This window comes from Onychomys torridus, chromosome 2, assembly GCF_903995425.1.
Source record: "Onychomys torridus chromosome 2, mOncTor1.1, whole genome shotgun sequence".
Classification (NCBI taxonomy): domain Eukaryota; kingdom Metazoa; phylum Chordata; class Mammalia; order Rodentia; family Cricetidae; genus Onychomys; species Onychomys torridus.
The window spans coordinates 146,015,171-146,037,255 of NC_050444.1; the positions used below are offsets into that span (position 1 = coordinate 146,015,171).

A 22,085-nucleotide genomic window follows, 5' to 3' on the forward strand; every position below is an offset into this window, starting at 1 on the left:
GGCGGTCCAGGAAGGCGGTCTTGGAAGGGTCACGTGAGACTGCGCCTGCGCAGAACGGTCACGTGCCGGCTGGCCGGGAAAATGGCGGCTTCGGGAGAGAGCGGGGCTTCGGGCGGCGGAGGCAGCACAGAGGAGGCATTTATGACCTTCTACAGTGAGGTGAGCCCGGAGTAAGGATGGTGGCCTCAGGGAGACCGCGCTCCGGCTCCGTCCGCAGCGGCCTGGTGCAGCGGGACGCCTCCCGGGACCGTTGGCCCGTGCCGTCCGGCCTGGGGACTGCGGACCGGCTGTGGGGTGCATGCGCGGCCGCCACTGTGACTCCTGGGGTTCCCGGAGCGCGGCGGGGCGGCCGGGCCTGTGGACCCAGACCCGGAGAGGGGCCGGCGAGCTGCTTGTCGTGCTGCAGCCGGCAGGCCGTGGAGTCTACGACTGACGGAGGCCGGGACCTTTCCCGGAGGAGACTGAGCTGCGGCGCACCTGCTTTTATTTGTAAACAGGAGGGAGGCCTTTCTCACTCCTTTGCCACGAATGTGTGAGTGGCAGTTTCTGCGGTTTACCAGTGGCAGCACTGTTCATCATGACACGAATGCGTTATGTGATCCCCATCTTTAACATGACGAACCTTAAGAGGATGCATACGTACTTGCTTGTGCGACTTAATATCAGGAAACAACTTGGTGTCAGGTAGGACAGGAGTGACCTGGATCTGAGCCTTATTTACAATGGCACCGCCAGCGTCTAGTGCATGGTGGATGTTTAGCATATATTCAGTGAATAAATGAATGGACAGACTGAATAAAAGCAAGCCATTTGGCATCAGAGGCTCTCATATTGAATTATTGCAAAGAAATTAGCCTGACTGCTATTGAAATCTTTGAAGACACCAGTTCCCACATTTGTGAAAGGAGAGTTTTCACGACGATTAAAGAATTTCTTTCTTTTTTTTTAAAGATTTATTTATTTATTATGTATACAGCACGTATGAACAGAAGAGGGCACCAGACCTTATTACAGATGGTTGTGAGCTACCATGTGGTTGTTGGGGATTGAACTCAGGACCTCTGGAAGAGCAGTCAGTGCTCTTAACCTCTAAGCCATTTCTCCAGCCCCCTAAAGAATTTCAAGAAAGCAGTTTGCAAATTATAAAGTAGAAGCGTTTTCTATGTGTAAAATGGGGATAATGATAATACCTGCCAAGTAGAATTGTTAAATATACATGTAAATTAAAAAAAATTATGTGTAGGGTATGTGTGTGCATATATGCACATAATGAGCACAGATGTGTGTGGAGGACAGAGGTCAGTGTCATGTATCTTTCACCATCCATGTTATTTTTTTGAGATACGATCTGTCACTGAACCTGGTATTCACCAATTGGCTAGACTGGCTGTCAGTGAGTTCTGGGGATCTGCTTGTCTCATTCCCTAGCTCTGGGGTTACAGGTGCATGTGCCCATGCTCAGCTTTTATGTGGATGCTGGAGATCTGAGCTATTACTGTAAAATTAGTTATGCTACTGTAATCATTCTTCAGTATTAGTAAAGTGTCTCACATGGTAGATACAAATAGTTGTTGGTTGAGCATATTAGTATTGTGTTAAGAGTAGACATTCAGCTTATTTTTACTAATGGAATTGTTAATATTTTTACTTTTAGGTGAAACAAATAGAGAAGAGAGATTCAGTTCTAACGTCCAAGAATCAGATTGAAAGATTGACTCGTCCTGGTTCCTCTTACTTTAATCTGAATCCATTTGAGGTGAGTGGATTGTCACTGTAGTGTTTAGTGGAGAGCTTTTCATGTGTGCAGACTGTGTGTGTGTATGTATGTATTATGTTGTCGCCGCCACATCTGTGGAGAGCTTTTCATGTGTGCAGACAGTATTGTGAGTGCTTATTATGTTGTTGCTGTAGCATCTGTGGTGGATAGCTTTTCACATATGCAGACTTATGTATGTACATTTTTTTTTGAGACAGTCTCATGTACTCAAGGTTGGTTTTGAACTCCAAATTCTCCTGCCTTGACCTCCCAAATGCAGAGATTGTAGAAATGAACCACCACACATGGCCATTTATTTTTGAAACAGGATCTTACTGTAACCCACTATGGCCTGGAGCCTGGAGCCTACTTTATATCTCATGTTGGCCTTAGACTCTTTGTGGTTCTCTGTGGGAGCCCATTTTCAGGTTCTTCGTGGCTTTACCCAGCAGGTCTACATAGAGAGGTTGATTGGACCACGGGTCTGAGTGCAGGTGTCTGAGATCGTCTGCACTTGACTGTGCTGGGGGGAGGTCTTTTGCTCTACCTCTTGGTGTTTCTTTTTTTTCTTTTTTTTTTTTTTAAAATTTTTATTTTCCGGAGCTGAGGACTGATCCCAGGGCCTTGTGCTTGCTAGGTAAGCGCTCTACCACTGAGTTAAGTCCCCAAACCCTTGGTGTTTCTATAAATACCTTAGGGCATAAACAGTCAGGGCTCGTTGGAATGGATTCCAGGCCCTCGCAAGGCTATCCTGTATTTTCTGTCTGTTTATGTCTACATTCCAAATCCTTCTGTCTAATATTTCCTGCTGCTGGCACTCAAGAAAACTCTGGGGAGCTATGGGGTTGGTGGGTAAATGCCTCGCAGTTCTCCTGCCTTGGCATCTGAGTGCTGGCATGATAGGTGTGAGCCATGGTAGCTGGCTTGCAGGCAGATTTATGTTAGCGCACACACCTGACTTAGATTGGTGGGGAATGGAAGAGGAGTAAAGTGGGTTTGTATGGTAGGCAGGGTGTCCTTGAAGCTGGATGATTTTATTTCGAGGAGAGGTAGCAAGAGAGCCTGTTAAAGAAACTGAGGTAGACTTTGTCATGTCAGACGTTCTCTAATGCTTTTGTAGCCCGAATATACAAGGTCTCGTTTTTAATAGAGAGACATAGCTGCACCTGATAAATTTAGGGTCCGTGATTTAAAAACCTGCATTGCCAGGTAGCCTGTACTCTCTGCACTTGGTAGACAGAGGCAGGAATATCCCTACAAATCTGAGGCCAGCCTGGTCTGCAAAGCAAGACTTGGGCCAGCCAGGGCTCCTTGAGACCCTATTTCAAAAACAAAACAAAACAAGCAAATAAAAATTTTGTTAAAACTTTTGTTATGTGAAAATAAAAGATACCAAATACTCAGTAAAAACAATGAAGAACATGAGATTTTAGATAAGCTAATGCACTTTGTGTTTTTGAACATATCTCCAGTGCAGCTCAGAGTGGCTCAGCCCAGAACTCCTCCTATCCTACCTTCCTGAGCGCTGGGAGCATAGTGTGTACCACGCACCATGCCCAGCTCTGAACATTTCTTATCATCACTAACTACTGTTCTTTTTTTTTTTTTTAACTTTGAGCTGAGGATCGAACCCAGGGCCTTGCGCTTGCTAGGCAAGTGTTCTACAACTGAGCTAAATCCCCAACCCCACCAGTGTTCTTTCATGTGTGATAAAAAGTCAAGTCTTTACCTCAAATCACAGTAAATTGACAGCATGTCTTCCTTTTTCTAATAAAAGGAGGCAGAGAGATTCTGGTGCTGCCCTCAATGGCGCTGACAGTGTTGGGTCTGTTCCTTCAACCCTCCAAATACACTGAGTATTTAAAAAAATTGTTTTAAAAAAGTATGTGTGTATGTTTTGCCTACATGTCTATATGTTGTGCATGTCTGGTGCCCATGGCATCTAGAAGAGGGTGTCAAAACTGGAGTTCCATGTGGTTGCTAGCCAAGGTGTGGGTGCTAGAAATTAACAGTGAACCACTTCTCTTCCTTCCTTTTTTCTTTCTTTCTTTCTTTCTTTCTTTTTTTTTTTTTTTAGCTGAGGATTGAACCCAGGGCCTCGGGAGGCAGAGCCAGGCGGATCTCTCTGAAATCCAGGAAAGGAGCAAAGCTACACAGAGGAGAAAAAAAAAAAAAAACTAGTTGGCCCACCTTTTGCTTTCCTTTCCCCTCCGTCCTTCCCTTCCTTCTTTCGTTCTTTGAAACTGAGTTTCTCTGTGTAGCCCTGGCTGTCCTGGAACTTACTTTGTAGACCAGGCTGCAGAGACCCACCTGCCTCTACCTTCCAAATGCTGGGATAAAGACGTGCACTACCATGTCCAGCTAAGATTTATTTTTATTTTTTCGTGTGTGTGTGTGTGTGTGTGTCTGTGTGTGTGTGTGTGTGTGTGTATGTGTGTATGTTTTATTTCTATGTGTGTATGTTTTATTGTATCTATGTGGGTTTGTGTTCATGGGTTCAAATGTACATGGAGACCAGAGGTATGAATTCTCTTGAGCTGGAGTTACAGGTGGCTTGGAAGTGAACTCCTCCTCTTCCAGAGCAGTGCATGCTCTTAATCTCTGACCTATCTGTCCAGCCCGCTTTCATTTTTTCAGTCAGATCTCTCTCTATTTAGGTCAGCCTGTAATTCATGACAGTTCCACTCAACTTTGTAAATACTGAAGTTATAAGTGTGAGCCACTGTGCTGAACATTTTTATTCCACTTAGATTCTGACTTTGTTCTTCCTTGGCACTCCATGTCAGGCTGTTCTGTGTGGACACCCTTCTCACCCCACATGGGCTCTAGCACTCTGCCTTCCTACTCCTTCCTGTGTGTGGCCACTCTTTTTTGTCCCAGGTGAGCTCTGAACTCTGACACTGTGTTCTGGACTATGAAATTCAGAGTATATCATCTTACCTGGTTTTACTTAATGGATTTACTTATATTATATTGCTCATGAACAGAAAGCTTGTGTGTGTGTGTGTGTGTGTGTGTGTGTGTGTGTAAATACACACACACATACACCCCAGATACACATGCACACACATTCTTTCCCTCCTATTTTTTTTGAGACAATGTCTCATGTAGCCCAGACAGGCATTGAATTTGTTACCTAGCCACGGCTGACCTTGATGCCGTTGTTCCTGTGTGGTAGGAGTCTAGAAGTGCTCCCCCACTGCCCAGTTTTATGGTTTTGTTCCGAGACTGTTGTGCCAAGGCTGACCCAGCATCACCGTCTTTCTGCCTCTGTTTTCCTAGGATTGAGATGACGGATAAGGGTCACCGTGCCCAACTTGACACTTTTGGTCTTGGTTCTTCCAGGTTCTTCAGATAGATCCTGAAGTGACAGATGAAGAAATAAAAAAGAGGTTTCGGCAGGTACAGTGCTGTTGCTGTCGCTAGTGTGTGAGCCTTCTCTTTGTTTCTTCTAGAGGGGGTCTCGTGGAGCTCGGGCTTGCCTAGAATTTTCCCTGTGTAACCAAGGATGATGGTCTTGAACTTGTGATCCTCTGCTTTCACCTCCTGAGTTCTGGGATTGTAGGCATGTGTCACACCTGGTTTATGGGGTGCTGGGCATTGAACTCAGGTTTTCATGTATAGTAAGACAAGCATTCTACCAATTGAGCTACTTCCTAGACATGATTTTTTAAATAATTTATTTAACTTTATTTTATGTGCATTGGTGTGAAGGTGTCAGATCCTCTGGAAGTGGAGTTACAGACAGTTGTGAGCTGCCATGTGGGTGCTGGGAATTGAACTCAAGACCTCTGGAAGCGCAGCCAGTGCTCTTAATTGCTGAGCCATCTCTCCAGCCCCTCTAGACAATATTTTTAAGGACTAGATACTTTTGAGCCAAAATTTAACCCCCCATTCCTTCCAAATTAAGGCTAGATAACTGTTCTTATGAACTTAGTGATATGTGCACAGTGATAGAAAATGTTAACTAATGTACCCAGTGTATGTTTTTCAGTGAATATAATGATTTTAAATCCAAATAGAGTGTCTACAAACTTATTTTTATTGAGGCATTTATTTATTTATTCATTATTTATTTATTCATGTTGTCACACTCCCTGGTTTATATGACTGTTCTACCTCAGCCTTTAAGTAGCTGGGCTTACAGACACATAGCATCCACCTAACCCTCTCAGTTACTTCATCTCTTGCAAATGGCTGTAAATACTCAAGAAATACCTTGTTTAGTTTGGTATTTCTTGTGAGATGGCTAAGCAGGTAAAAGTATGCTGCCAAGCATGACCACCTGAGTTTGATCCCAGGGACCCACATAGTACAAGGAGAGAGCTGACTCCAGCAAATTGTCCTCTGATCTCCACACACATATGTGGTATGCGTTCATGTTCTCTAACACAGTAAATGTAAGAAGTTTTTAAAAAAGAAATACCTGACTTAAGGTAATAAGTATTTTTTAATATTTCATCAGGAAAGTAGCTCACTGATCTGATTCTTGCCACTGTCTTTTTTTACCTTCCTAAGTTCTTTATATCTTCATGCTGACTGTGATCCTCCGATGCTACACAACAGTCTTATTAATATCCAGTGCTTACTCCAGTGCAGTAGATTTCTCCATATTGCTGACTCATAGTTACCTCTGATGTCCTAGCAAGCTATATTAAGCTAAGATGGTTTTTGTTTTTGGCTGATCAGTCATTTCCCATTATATAACTTTATAGTTTTATTCTTCTGAGCTCTGATCTGTGCTTAAACTTAGCACTTCCCCCTATTTCCAAGGTCTTGTTTTCCAATATAGTCCATTATAGTTGTTCCCAATGTAACAAGCATTTCAGTCCTTAGACTTTTCGTATAGCCAATGAACTCGTGTTACGAGTTCTTACTGGCTTATTAGATGGCCTCGTAGTTACGAGTACATGTGACTTGAGTTTTAATTTGTTCTCTTAGGAGCAGTGTACACTTGAACAAGTGCTTTGGACCTTTCTGTGTCTATTTTGCCTCATTTGGTAAATGTGTCCAAATATTTAAATCAGGTATTACATACAGAAGGCTTTCAGTGGATGTCTTGATACTCTGTGTATACTAACCATTGTCCATGGATGTTTGTGTACAAATTCACTCACTTCTTCCTGTCTTTCTTTGATCCCTCCCCCTTACCCTGTCATTTTCTTTTACTTTTTCTGTCATGCCTTCCCTCCTCTCTCCTCTGTTTCCCTCCCCCTTTTTCCTCCTCTCTTCCTCACTCTCCCACAGGGTTTCCTTTATAGCCCAGGGCAGCCCTGAACTCATAATTCTCCTCAGTGTTGAGATTTCAAGAATGGACCCCTATATTCATTGTTCATTTTGTCCACACAACAAACTATTTAGATGTAGCTACTTTGTATCTTTCCAATGATAGAGCAGGAAGCCCAAGTGAAGATAGGTAGAGTTGCTCAAGGACTCTGAGCTAGCATGTGATTGAAGTTAGAATTACAAATAGGACTGTGGCTCTGGTGCTTTGCTTCAGGCTAACGTTAGATTTTCATCTCCTAACACGGTTCTTTTTGCTCTAACTAGTTTCTGTCAGTGACAGCCAGTCAGGAATCTTGTAAATGTCTGAAAGAATCGTCTGGGGAGGTTTTCTTATAAAAAGCTCGTGTTTTGTTTATTATTTACTGGTGTGTTCTGTGAACTGCTGACGAGCTTGACTTTTCTCTTTCCTGCAGTTGTCTATATTGGTGCATCCTGACAAAAACCAAGATGATGCTGACAGAGCACAGAAGGCTTTTGAAGGTATTTGTAGATTTACCTGCTTTTGAATAATTGTCAATGCTAAGGAGGAATGGCTATGGAGAAGCTGTGGATTTCAGTAAAGCAGAATGTTAAAGAAGTATTCCTTGGGGGCTGGGTGTATAGCTCAGTGCTTGCCTAGCATGCATGCTTGAGGCCCTGGGTTCAATCCCCAGCACTGCAAAGAAAGTGGACTTACTTTGTTAGTTAAAACTTACATGTCTACCAATATACTTTCATTGCATAGAATCGTCTTTTTTTTCTGAGTGTAAGTAAATCGGGAAATACTTTATCAGTGTTTTCATCTAGATGTGGTATGTTTAGCCTTGAGTGTATATTTAATATTTTTTTCCTAAGACTTTCAAAGTCATTGCTATGGTTGTATGCCTTTAAAAAAATGAGTTTAACAATGCTAAATAATGTAACAACGTAGGGAATGTTTTTAGACAGAGGCGGTACCTTTACACTGCCTGAGTATAGCTCAGACTTTGAGAGGGTATTTGCAGAAACAGTTAACTTCAATGTTTTGCATTAGCTGTGGACAAAGCTTACAAGTTGCTACTGGATCAGGAACAAAAGAAGAGGGCCCTGGATGTAATTCAGGCAGGAAAAGAATACGTGGAACACACTGTAAGTATTTCTAGTGCTGCTGTGTTTACAGGAAGTAATAGCAAGCTATTGGCACCGTGTAGAAGGATATATGCAACCTAGCAGAACTGACCACATAGCTAGTGACCATGTTCATTCTCTTTACCACTTATGTGGTGCTCATGAATAGCAACAAAGCTAGCATTCTCCTAAGAAAAGAGCTCAGGGTGAGGAGTGGCTGGGCCACTGCCACCCCGACTTGCCCTGCCAGTCCTGTGTTGTGTAGATTGTCTCTTTGGCCTTCCCACTAAGTTGCCATGTGAGAGTGGAGAAGCAGCGTGGCTGTGGAGGTATTGACTCCCTCCTGGTTTTACTTTCGTTGGTATAAAAGGTTAGGCAATGAGAGGGGCTGTCAAGGAGCTCTGAGTGGGCTGAAAGCAAGAGGAGGCACACATTCAGTTAACAGAGACTCATTTGAAACAGATTAAATTGTGGCTTTTGTTTGTTTAAAGTGGGATTGCAATTGCTGGGGTACAGTGTAGCCTTAAACTTTCAAGACAGCCTGGACTGGCCTTAAATTCTTAATCCTCTTCCTGACCTCCTGAGCTGTGGGATTATGAGTTGTATGCCATTTCATCCAACGGAAGGACCTTTCTTCTTCTTTTTGGTTGGGTTATTTTGAAGGAGAGTCTTATGCAGTCCAGGCTGGCCTCGAATTAGCTATCTACTTGAGGCTGATCTTAAATTTTTTAAAAATCTTTTAGATTTATTTTATGTGTATGAGTGTTTGGTCTGCATATATGTATGTGCACCATGGGCGTGCCTGGAACTCAAGGATGTCAGAAGAAGGTGTCATCATCCTCTGGAACTGTAGTTTCGAATGGTTGTGAGCTTCTGTGTGAGTGCTGGGACCTGAACCTGGATCCTTGCAGGAGCAGCAAGGGCTCTTAACTTCTTAACCATGTCTCCAGCCCCTAGTCTTGCATTCTTGATCCTTCTCCATATCCAGTTGCTAGGATTATAGGCATGCACCATGTGCCCAACTAGAAAGCTCCACTCCCCTTTTTTTTTTTGCCTCTTGGAGCAAGAATCTCAAGACCATTTACAAGAGTGAGTTCAACGGTCAGGAATCTGTCTTTGTTTGAAGAGCTTTGGAATCTGAAATGGAACTTTATAGGCAATAATAAAATCAGACCCATTTTAGTTGAAGACAGTGAGGAGAAAAATAGGAAAAGGAAAGTGTGTAACTGTGTCCTAATGGTTGTGTTGCACATGGCACTTGGAGAGTCAGTCCTGTTAGAGATCAGAAGAGCACATGCCAGGGTCTTCAGTACTGTCTTTGCTGGTAAGGAATCATCCTTAGGATTCCTGGCCACAAGGTGGCAGTAAAGTGTTTCTGAGCCTGGTAGGCAGTTGGCTGTGTGATGGATGACTCATAGGTGACTTACGGAATAGTGACCGTCTCTTGTGAATGATTATTAATTCTTACTATTTGTAAGCTCAGTAGTGACCAGAATGACAAATGTATCCATTAGTGTGATGTGAAAATTTTGGTTTCTGGGAGTGTCACAGTGGAAATGATCAAGAATGCACTTTTAGAAATTCCTTTCATACTTAAAATGCGGTACGTTTTCTAGATCCTTCTAAAGCTTGGCAAATGTGCTTTCTTTGTTATAGCTTTGTGACCACAAGTTAAGAAAGCTGAATGGCCATGTCCAAGGCTGTTAGCTGTGGCTCAGCCTTTATAGTTGGGGACAACATCTTGTTGGTTGCCTCTCACTAGTGCTGGCTGTGGGTACAGACTTTAGGGGAGGTTAGAGGAAGCATCCAAGTTCCCAGTTTTCTTAGTTGCTTTACAGTGTTTTCTATTAGAAATGATTTTTAGATTTAAATAGAAAGGAGGAGGGTCTTTTGCCTTCATCTTGTTATCCTATGTGCACATATGTACAGCTCAGTGCTGTTCTTAAAGTATGATTGCTCATCTTTTGATGGGGAACAAATTCTTTTTAGGTTAAAGAGCGGAAAAAACAGCTAAAGAAGGAAGGGAAGCCTACAAGTGTAGAGGAGGACGATCCCGAACTGGTGAGTCATGGGAACCACTTGTCCTGTGTGATTGGGGGGGGAAAGAGAAAGGCCTCACTTAAAGCATGTAAGCGGACTTTTTTTAAAAAAAGATTTATTTATTTATTAGGTACACAGAAGAGGGTGCCAAATCTCATTACAGATGGTTGTGAGCCACCATGTGGGTGCTGGGAATTGAACTCAGGATCTCTGGAAGACCAGTCAGTGCTCTTAACCTCTGAGCCATCTCTCCAGCCCTTTTTTTTAAAATTCATCCTGTATGTAGGTGTGTTGGTGTTTGTCTTGTGTCTGTGTTATATGCATGGTGTGTGTGCGTGTGTGTTCATGTATAGAAGCCGGGGAGGTATCTGCACTTTCCATTTTTTCCCTGTAGACAGGCTCTTTCATTGAACACCCTGGAGCAGGCTCCACTGACTATGCTGTCCCTGCCCTCAAGCGTTGGGTTATAGGCATGTGTGGCTCTATTCAGCTCTTTTTTTTTTTTTTTTAAGATTAGCTGGGTGGTGCTGTAATTCCAGCACCTGGGAGGCAGAGCCAGGTGGATATCTGTGAGTTCGAGGCCAGCCTGGTCTACAGAGCGAGTTCCAGGAAAGGCGCAAAGCTACACAGAGAAAACCTGCCTCGAAAAACCAAAAAAAAAAAAAAAAAGATTTATTTATTTATTATGTATACAGAGGAGGGCACCAGATCTCATTACAGATGGTTGTGAGCCACCATGTGGGTGCTGGGAATTGAACTCAGGACCTCTGGAAGAGCAGTTGGTGCCCTAACCGTTGAGCCATCTCTCCAGCCCCATATCCAGCTTTTTACAAGATCGCTGGGGATTTGAACTCAGGTCACTGTGCTTGCACAGCAGGCACTTTTACCCACTAACCCAGCTCCATCAGCCTTCACGTGTAGGGCTGCTGCCGGGGTTTCTCTGTGTAACAGCCCTGGCTGTCCTGGAACTCACTCTGTAGCCCAGGCTGGCCTCGAACTCACAGAGACCCGCCTGCCTCTGCCTCCCAGGTGCTGGGATTAAAGGCGCGCACCACTTGGCATCACCGTTTCTTACATGTACACCTGATGGAGTTTGTGGTTGATTATTTTGCAAGCCACACATGCAAAGTATTATGTATTAATTATGGTTTTTAATTTCTTTTGAGATACATAGAAACCATAGGTACATGTTTAGGAATCTAGGGCTGGAGAGATGCTCAGCTGCCTGGAGCACTTGCTGTTTTTGCAGAGGACCTGGGTTCAGTTCCTAGCATCCCTATGGTGTCTCAAAACTCCTTGTAAAGTGTAGTTCTAGGGGATCTGATGCGACTCTTGTCCTCTGCTGGCACCTATACACATATAGAAAAGCAGGCACACACACACATACACTAATTAAATAAAGAACTGAGGGAAACCAGGTGTGGTGGTTCACGCCTTTTAATCCCAGCACTTGGGAGATAGAGGCAGGTAGATCTCTTGGAGTTTGAGACCAGCCTGGTCTACATAGTGAGTTCTAGGACAACCAGAGCTACATCAAAGGTAATCAGGGCAGGAATCTGGAGGTAGGAACTGATGCAGAGGTCATGGAGGGGTGCTGTGTATTGGCTTGCTCCTCATAGCTTGCTCAGCCTGCTTTCTTATAGAACCCAGAACCACCAGCCCAAGGATGGCCTCACCCACAATGGGCTGGCCTTCTCACATCAACCAATTAAGAAAATGCCCTACAGCTGGATCTTATTGAAGAGTTTTGTTGATGTTCAGTTGATGTTCCCTCCTTTTATATAACGCTAATTTGTGTCAAGTTGGAATAAAACTAGCCAGCATACACCTATAGACACACACATATGCACACATAAACACATACTCATATACACACATATATATGCACACACGCATACACACGCATCCATATACACACATATAAAGGAACTTAAATGTTAGGGTATGGAGAGATGGCTTTTGTTTATTTTTAATTTTTTTTTTTTTTTCCCAGAGCTGAGGATTGAACCCAGGGCCTTGCTCTTGCTAGGCAAGCACTCTACCACTGAGCTAAATCCCCAACCCCTATTTTTAATTTTTAAACTTTATTTAAGTGTATGGGTGTTTTGCCTGAATGTATGTATGTATGTGTACCATGTGTTTGCCTGGTATCTTTAGAGGCCAGAAGAGGGCAAGTGGATCTCCTGGGACTGGAGTTACAGACAGTCGTGAGCTGGGTGCTAGCAATTGAACCTGGGTTTCCTGAAAGAGCAGCCAGTGTGCTATTAATCATGGAGCCATCTCTCCAGCCCACCATTTGGAGCTTTTCCCTTCCTTCCTTCCTTCCTTCCTTCCTTCCTTCCTTCCTTCCTTTCTTTCTCCCTTTCTCCCTTTCTTTCTTTCTTTTTTTCCTCGAGACAGGGTTTCTCTGTGTAGCCTTGGCTGTTCTGGAACTCACTATGTAGACCAGGCTGGTCTCGAACTCACAGAGATCCTCCTGCCTCTGCCTCTGCCTCTGAGTGCTGGAATCAGAGGTGTGCCCCACTGCCGCCCGGCTCTATTTAGAGCTTTTAGACACTAGCACATTTGTGGTCACGCACTTGCTATGCCATCCCGAGGATCAGAGCTTGGCTTCTCAGATTCCCAACAAAACCTGGGCAAGGACGGTGGCTGGCTGTCTTCTAGAGCTCTAGAGGTGTGCTATACCAGCAGGAAGTGGTGAACTTCAGGGTCAGTGAGACACTGCCTCACCAAATAGAGAGCAGCTGTGGCCGACACCTGACGTCAGGCCACCACATGCACAAAATGGGCACCTGCCTACATGTACCTTCATCCACAAACACACCTTTATTCATGCACCTGCACCGCATACACAGACACTGAAATACTTATTTTATGTTCCTTCACCCAGTTGATGTTGTCCTTTTAAAGGCTAGGGTTTGTCAGCATCATTTTTCCTAGCAGCTCCTAGCATTAGAGAGAAGTTTTAGATGCCTTCATTTCTCTTTTCCTCCTTTTACTGTTCTTTGCTCAGTGGCTCTAATTTTAGTGCATGATCCTCTGATATACACATGATGGATTATGTTCTGTACTTCCATGTATAACACAAGAAACTTTTTATTTGGGCAGAAAACACTCTAAACAAGAACATAACTTTGTTCTGAAAAACTCGTGGTTGGTTGGGCCTACAGAGGTGGCTCACAGGTTCAGAGCGTGTATTAGTCAGGCAGAGGACTTGAGTTTGGTTCTCAGTACCCAGTGCCTCAAACTGCCTGTGACTCTAGCTCTGAGGAATGACCCCTTCTTGTGGACTTGACGGACACCTGCACGCACATGTGCACAAACCTCCATGCAGGCACACACATATGATTATGAATCTTTAAAAAAAAAGCCAGGTGGTGGTGGTGGTGGTGGCGGCACACGCCTTTCATCCCAGCACTTTGGAGGCAGAGGCAGGCAGAGGCCTGATCCACAGAGCGAGTTCCAGGACAGCCAAGGCTACACAGAGAAACCCTGTCTCGAACAACCAAAAGAGAAGAAAAGAAAGGAAAAGAAGGGTGAGATGGTACTTGCTGCTCCTGCAGAGGCCTGGGTTCAGGTCCTAACCCATGTAGTGGCTCACGACCGTCAGTAACTCCAGTCAGTAATTCCAGGGGATCCAGTGCCGCCTCCCTACCTTACCTCACGCACATACTCCTACAATAAAATGAATACATTAAAAAAAGGACATAGAGGGGGTACTTAGTCTCACTGCAACTTGATATACCATGGCTGGCAGATAATGGGAGGCCCGCCCCTGTCTGAAGAGAAACTGGAGCAAGGATGGATGGGAGTCTGTGGGGAGGAACTGGGAAGAGAGGAGGGAGGGGAAACTTCGGCTGGATGTAAAAACAAAAAAAAGCATCATGAGTGTGGTGTGCTGGCATACCCCACAACTATGTAGTGGGATCCGGGTCACTTATCTTTACTTGCTTTTCTTTAAATCATATAAATTGTAATAATAACTGATGCTGTAATGACAGCTACCATAATTAAAAGGCTCTGGGTGGGGTGTTTAACTTGGTGGTAGACGTCTTACTTTCAATGCTCTGGTTTTATCCCGTACTGTAAAACCAATAGAGCTTTGTATCTTTTCCTTTTTAAAAAGGTTTATTTATTTTATGTGCATTGGTATTTGGCCTGCATGTATGTTTGTGTGAGGGTGTCAGATCCCCTGAAACTGGAGTTACAGACAGTTGTGAGTGGCCATATGGGTGCTGGGACTTAAACCCCTGGTCCCCTGGATGAGTAGCCATTGCTCCTACCCGCTTAGCTATCTCTGTAGCCCCGCCTTTATAGTTTCTATGCAGTACTGTGTTACCTTTCCCATCAGTGTATCTTAGAGTGGAAGGTGAATTGGTTACAGAGACACACAGTGCTCGATCAAGGCAGAACATGTTCTGTCCTGTGTAGTAGTCCTGGGTGTGGGTGGCTGCTGACATGGAAGCTCTGCACCACATGTCCTTCAAGGCCTTGGCTCTTCTCTGGCTCTGGTAACAAGGATGTGGGCCCCATCTTCCTGGCCCGGGTGTCTCATCATTTCACTCATGTGCCAGGCAACAGAATAAAGGGGCAGGAAGGAATATGCCACGCCTTCTAAGAACATCCTGGATGTTGTATATGAGTACGTTGACTAAATTCTGAATCACATGGCTAAACCTAGCTATGAGGAAGTCTGGGGATTATGGGCTTTTATGTTTAGTGGTCTTGTCCCTTGAGACAGGTTTGCTGTTGTGGGCGGGGCCAGCTATGTAGGATTCAGCTTGGTTCTAGCCACTAAATCAAAGTTATAAAGCATTTGTAAAAAGGAGAATAGAAGTCAGTCCTGGGGAATTTTTGCAGAACACCTTCATAATCTCAGTGGCCTAAGTGCTTATGTGCCTTCTCCCAGACCAGGTTCCTAATCTTGGTAGGAGAGGATGGTCTCCTAGGCAGGTGGCTTTCTCCCTGGAGAGACAGTATTGTAATGGCATCTCCCTGCACACATTTCATTGCTCATTTGTAATCTTTAGGGCTTTAATGTAATTACTTAATTTTAGCCTTGATGTGAAATGTTTACCTTTATTTTCTTTTGTCCTTAATTTTCTTGCAGTTCAAACAGGCAGTCTACAAACAGACTATGAAACTGTTTGCTGAGCTGGAAATTAAAAGGAAAGAGAGAGAAGCCAAAGAAATGCATGAAAGGTACACATCCCTGTATTCATCTTAACCTTATGTAAATGCACAGATTAGCTAATGCAGGCCTCTGGGGATTTTCCAATGAGTTTGGTAGCACTTCATTTCTGAGAAGAAGCTGGAGAGGCACCACAGTACAGCTCAGGGCTGGAGCTCCTGCCTAGCACACATGAGACAGGCTGTCTAAGCCAGTCACTGGTAAGACATTGTCTGTAGACTTGGGAAATTCAGACTACCCCTGTCCATAGGGAGTTCATTTCTATTGAGGAGTGTAGTGTGTTTTCTTCCTTTCTGGAATGCAGTAGAGTTTTTGAGGCCAGGATCTTTTCTGGGCCTGGTAGCTGTGGTGTGTAGGTGCGATTGCAATGGAATAGCTTTAACTTTTTCTCAAGTATGATTTCCTCTGATTGTCACAAGTGGTAAGGTTGCCAATCATGGTGGTACACACCTCTAATCCCAGCACTTGGGAGGTGGAGGCAGGAAAAAAAAAACAGTTTGAAGACTATTTTTGGCTAAATAGCAAGTCTGGGGCCAATTTAAATTACATGAGACCTTGTCTCAGAAAAAACAAAAGGAAATATTGAAGTCAATTTGGCTTACGTATTTTGTGTTGTTGATTAGAGAAATTAGATTTTGCTAGTTGAATTTGTATGAAATGTCATTTTGGGGTTGGGTTTTTTCATCTGCGTGTTTTAGGATGAGGCCTCAGCATTGGCTCGGGCTCTGTGTATGCCCCTGTGCAGCCGTGCCTTAGCTCGTGTGGGGAACACGCTGTGAGCGTTGGGTAGACCGCTCTCTTTCCCTCCTAGGAAACGACAGAGAGAAGAGGAGATCGAAGCGCAGGAAAAAGCCAAGCGAGAAAGGGAGTGGCAGAAAAACTTCGAGGTGAGTAGCTGAGGAGGTCACTCCAGAATAAGGGAGCTTAACTCTGGGGTCCAGGGCTGCCTGGGGCAGACAGGGAAACAGGATGTGGATGAGAGTAGGCACTGGGGAAGCAGAGTCTGGGCTTGTCTGCCGTCATAACTCCCTGACAAGGGCACCAACAAACACAGTTAACAGAGGAGCCCAAGAACAGTGAACTCAGAGGTAACATGAAGTAGCACCCTATTTAGCTTGGAGGACAAAAATTTGTGGAAACAGGTTTTTTTTTTTCTTTTTGAGCTGAGGATCGAACCCAGGGCCTTGCTAGGCAAGCGCTCTACCACTGAGTTAAATCCCCAACCTGGAAACAGGTTCTTTTGGGGGCAGGGAGTTAAGGTTGAGACAAGTTCTCATATAGTCCAGTCTGGCTTTGAACTCACCATGTAGCTGATAATGACTTTGAATTCCTAATCATCCTGCTTCAGCCTCCCAAACATTGGGATTAAGGTGTACACCATCACAGACTGTTGGAAACGGTTCTCGTGACCCAATTCTCTTTGCAGAGAGACTTCTGGTGTTTTGTGGGTTTTTTTGGCTTTTTTTTTTTGGCTTTTTTTTTTTTTTTGGCTTTTTTTTTTTTTTTTTGGTTTTTCGAGACAGGGTTTCTCTGTGTAGCTTTGCGCCTTTCCTGGATCTTGCTCTGTAGACCAGGCTGGCCTCGAACTCACAAAGATCTGCTTGCCTCTGCCTCCCTAGTGCTGGGTTTAAAGGTGTGTGCCACCACAGCCCCAGCTTTTTTGGCTTTTTGAGGCAGAGTCTCACTTTGTAGCCCAAGCACCTTGGAACTCACTGTGTAGCCTGGGCTGGCCTTGAACTCTTGATGACCCTCTTACCTCAGCCACTCCAGTGCTGGGATTACAGGTATGTGCCACCACACTGGCTCACCTTGTAACTTTTGAACTGGATTCATTGCTCTTCAAAGTGCCTGATACAGTTCTGAGTTGCATTTGGTCTGTGGTTTTTTTTGTTTTTGTTTTTTTTTCCCCGAGACAGGGTTTCCCTGTGTAGCTTTGTGCCTTTTCTGGGATTCACTTGGTAGCCCAGGCTGGCCTGAAACTCACAGAGATCCACCTGGTTCTGCCTCCCGAGTGCGTGCGCCACCACACCCAGCTTGGTCTTTTATAGGATTTTAGAATTCAGGGTAGAGCTTGTTATTGGTTAACCATAATTTTTGACTTGGTTTCTGTTCAGCTTTATGAAATGGGAAAATGAGTAGTACCTCATTTGATAATGAGGTAGAGAGCTTTGTGGCCAGAGACTAGCTAGTTTGGAGACAGCTCATCGAAGTTGTCAGAGGGCCGCAGGAGCATGGTGAAGAAAGAGTGGCTGTCCTCCCGGCTGCTCCCCGGGGAGAAACCAGGCCTCCTCTCACGTTGGCCGGTGCTCTTACTGCACACCCTATCGGCTTGGGGCCAGGCACGGCGGGGCTGTCTTTAGTTGTAGCACTCAGGAAGAGGAGGCAGGCAGATCTGTGGAAGGTCAAGCCCGCCTGGGCGACAGAGCGAGTGAGTTCAAGGACAGGCTCCAAAGCTACACAGATGAACCCTGTCTCAAAAAACCAACCAAACCAAAAGAAGTAACAAGGTAGCTCTGGGAGTGTAGCTCAGCAGTGGGAACATAACAGAAGGAATTTGTGTGGAACACCCACCCGGAGGCCCACAGTAAATAGAACTGTGGTAGCATCACTTACGGTGTCCTCTTTCGAGCTACATTCAGAGGGTGTTGTGAAGTTTTGCTGGGTCTCCAGAGGTGGGAGACAGCTCTGATCTGCTCTCCTCGTGGACTGTTCCAGAGGCTGACCTGGACTGGGGCATGGGAGGGCAGTTGGCGGCAGAGCAGGTTCAGCCCCTCTTTGCTAACTAGAGACCTCACCTTGAGCTTCCTTTCCATTTTCTTTCAGGAAAGCCGGGATGGCCGAGTGGACAGTTGGCGGAATTTCCAGGCAAATACAAAGGGGAAGAAGGAGAAAAAGAACCGGACCTTCCTTCGGCCACCAAAAGTAAAGATGGAACAGCGAGAGTGACTGGCAGGCCACAGCCACAGCCTTCCCGGCTGCCTCCTTCTGCTTCAAGGACTCATTCTTTCTCCACTTCACCCCAACATAGAGTAGTCTTGGCTTTTTAGTCTATTTTGTTTTCAATACAGTTTAATATCAATCAAAGTAATTTGTACATTGATAGGAGGGGCTTGGTCTAACCTTCCCCGTCCTCACCCACGGAACCACCAGATGGGAAGGTGCCACTGACCGTGCCGCCTCCTCTTCCCACAGCCTGTAACTTAGGGTTTTGTATTTCGCTGCTGGCTCAAGGTCATGTATAGTTGGTGGAAATCCTCCAATGAAACGTCTTGCTTACAGTGGTATTTCTGTGACTCCAGACCAGCCTGGGCCACCATGGGAAGCCCCTTTACTTGTTTCTAGGTGTGCCATCCTTGAGACCTAGGTCCAGTAGAGGCCTTGTGGACTCACAGGGCAGTCACTTGATGCCCTCATGCCTTGTGGTGTTTGACTGACTAATCACCCAGAGTGGTTATGAGGCTCCCAGCCACTTAAAACTTGTTCACTTTCCAAAGAGTTAGCCATCTTCCAGCCAGTCCCACTGTGTCCTCACCTGTCTGCATTCATTAGTGGTAATATTCTTTTACGTATAATAAATTTTTATACCCAAGCCTTTGATGTCCTTTTCCTTAGGTGTCTCCATGGACAGGCAGGTCCATTATCTTGCATGGCTCGTTCCTGAAAGTGCCGTGTGGTTGGGTGCACATACTTCCCTCCACTAATTTGGTGAACTTTAGCTTCCTTACCTACAAAATGGGACTTCAGGGCTGGGGATATACTCTGTGGTAGACTGCTTGCCTGGCATGTGTGAGGGTCTAGGTTCAACCGTCAGAACAGCAAACCTAAGTACAGGAATATCAAGTATGGCAGAGTCCACCTGGGATGTAGCTTAGCAGTGGGGTGTGTGTGTGTGTGGTGTGTGTGAGTGTGTGTGTGTGTGTGAGAGTGTGTGTGTGAGTGAGTGAGAGAGAGAGAGAGAGGCCCTGGGTTTCGTCCCCAGCACCACCAGAAACCGATTGATTTTGCTGTGGGGACTTTGGAGTTGGCCACTGCATGTCTGACAGCCATCAGACTGTCCAGGATGGGCATTGTCAGTGTCCTGTCTGTAGCGTAAGACACCACTCACTTGGAGAATGAAGTGAAGCAGTGTGTGAGAACATCTGGCTTCCAGTATATGCTCAGGTGTCCTGCTTGCTATGGGAGACCAGGTCAACCTGTGGGAGGGGCTCAGTAGGAGTAGAAAGGTGACGTGAGACAGGATGGGAAACTGAGGAACTTGTGCTGCCTGTAGATGTGTCTGGGTGGGATGGCTTACAGAAGATGTGTTGCACACACACCTTCGGTTTGTTCCTTGTGGGTAGGGGGTGGGGCTTGGCTTTACCATTCTGGGTACTTCTGGGCATGTCCAAACCACATGAAGTAACAGCAAGGCCTAACACCAACCAAGGCAGAGTGAGGTAAGTGTTGGGTCACTGCAGAGCTGCTGCATATCCTGAGGTGACAGGGTTGTCCTGGCCAGGGAGCAGCTTCTGAAGGTTTCCATGCAGGCAGAGTGGTACTCCCTCCATCATACAGGGCTCACACATACAGAGGAGAGAGCTTGAGTTTATGGTTTGGTTCAGCCACCTGCAAGGCTACCTTGGTTCTCAGAAGGCCATGCCAGCAATTAGCCATGCTTGCTTCTCCAAGAGATAGGCTGATGTGGAAGTGAGACAAGACACTCAGAGACCTCTGCTGGATGCCTCACGGCTGAGGTACATGAGCAGGTGCAGACTCGGGAAGGTACAGGTACTTGCTACTCAGGAGGCCCTTGCTCTTGTCCTTGGCAACCAGGGAATATGTCCTGGAGAAAGTGATGTTCAGGATAAAATAATGCAGTGTTTGATCCCTACAGCTGGAGGTGGGTGTGTTCGGGGAGTCACAGTTCCCGGGACAGCAAGGGAGTGTCTGCACCTTGCTGTTCCATCCAGGAAGGATTGCCATCTCAGTTACAGGAAGCCGTGGCAATACCACATCTTAGAACCACTAAGTGAAAGGTCCAGGAAGCAGTGTCCCCACATGTGGTTGCCCCACAGATGGGTCTGAGGACAGTAAATAGGAGAAGATAGCAACGGAGAACAGGCAGATAAGACCTGTTCTTTTGGGTTGGGCGCCTACAGTTCACAAAAAGATTTGAAAGGAGGAATCTTCTGGCAAGCTGGAGAGGACTTGAGGGGAAGATGAGGGTCAGGAGCAGCAACCCCAGATGGCTGGTGATGAGGTTATACCCAGGAATACTCTGCCTGGAGCATGGGGACCAGGGAGGCAGGATCAATTCTTCAAGTCACCTTCAGCTCTAGGGTTCAGTAAGGACATGGTATTTTCTAGAAGGAACAGTTCATTTCCTTCTTGCCAGTTTGGCCATGCACTGGCCTGAAGAGTAGCCATGACTCTCACCCTGGCTGTGACTACCCAGAACAGCTGGAGAGAGGGTGCCTTTGGCATTGAATTGAGGTCTTTCAGCCAAGTCTGGCCTCTAGGGCGGGACCTCTGTAGCGGCTTGTCCCCCAGAGAGGAAAGGGAGCTCCAGGCATCAACACTCCCTGGAGGTTGGCTGAAAGAGCTGTTCCACTTGTGTGGCTTGCTGTGAGTCACAAAGCTACCCACACCCTCCATGACATAGCCAACTGCTGCCAAGGCCTCCCTGGGCACAGGTAAAGTGAACAGCCAGTGAGCTAGCGTGAGGATCTTGGCATTTGAGTCAGTAATGCTCCAGCTTCCTCCTGTGAAGTAGAGATTGCCCCTTGAAAGACAACATGCAGGCAACTAGTCATGCCTTTGGCAGTCTAGTCAGCTATTTGGTGAAGAGGTAGGAGGAGAGAGGGGGTAAATTTCAGTGCAGAAGTTGGAACTCCAGACAAGTCCTTGGCTCTTGTGGGAGCTGTGGTCTGTTGCTTCCATTAGACTACGGGCTCTTCAGAAGGCAAGCATGTGTTGCGGAATATCATTTTAAATGTGTTACATTTGTTTATGCTGTGGAATAGTTGTTTAATGATGCAGAGATGCGTTGCTCCCCCCACCCTAGACAGGGTTTCTCTGTTGTAGCTTTGTGCCTTTCCTGGGTCTCACTCTGTAGCCCAGGCTGGCCTCGAACTCACAGAGATCTGCCTAGCTCTGCCTCCCGAGTGCTGGGATTAAAGGCATGTGCCACCACTGCTGGGCTGTGGTGCATTCTTTTATGTTGCATTTGTTTAACTCTGTGAAGCTGTGCTACTTTGCCTGCCTAAAACATGTGATTGGTCTAATAAAGAGCCAAACAGCCAATAGCTATGCAGGAGAGGACAGGAGAAAAGGAGAAGGAGAGGAGGACACCAGGGGCCAACCTCACAGCCAGTCATGGAGTAAGAAGGAAAGAAAGAGATCTAGAATAAAGAAAGGTAAAAGCTCAGAGGCATAAGGTAGATAATTTAAGTTAGAAAAGCTGGCCAGAAACAATCCAAGCTAAGGCCAGGCATCCATAAGTAAGAATAAACCTCTGTGTATTTATTTGGGAGCCGGGTGGTGGGTCTCCCAGGAGTAAGAGTAAAACTAAACAAAACAAAAAACTGCAGGCATGTCTCCTAGGCATCCCCAAAGGTAAGGTTATCAATCTTCCTTGCTAAGAGTGCCTATGGTATCTGTGATCCTTGGTGTGTCCGCTCAGACAAGTGTCTTCGATAATCAGTTTTGGGGCTTTTCTATCATGGGGCTCTCTGGATTTGAGTCATC

General features: G+C 45.5%; 1 protein-coding gene across 2 annotated transcripts; it reads left to right on the forward strand.

Moving 5' to 3' along the window:
• Positions 1–39: 39 nt before the first annotated feature.
• Positions 40–18,953, forward strand: Dnajc8 (DnaJ heat shock protein family (Hsp40) member C8). 2 transcript variants are annotated; one of them, XM_036179899.1, is made up of 9 exons: positions 41–159; positions 1,655–1,756; positions 5,102–5,158; positions 7,456–7,522; positions 8,055–8,149; positions 10,118–10,189; positions 15,279–15,370; positions 16,171–16,246; positions 18,183–18,953. In XM_036179899.1, exons 1-9 carry the CDS (start codon positions 82–84, stop codon positions 18,303–18,305), a joined length of 762 nt encoding a protein of 253 aa, XP_036035792.1. In that variant the 5' UTR covers positions 41–81; the 3' UTR covers positions 18,306–18,953. The 2 variants fall into 2 exon arrangements, with proteins under 2 accessions (XP_036035793.1, XP_036035792.1); XM_036179900.1 differs by lacking the exon at positions 5,102–5,158 and having other exon boundaries at positions 40–159; positions 18,183–18,948.
• Positions 18,954–22,085: the final 3,132 nt, after the last annotated feature.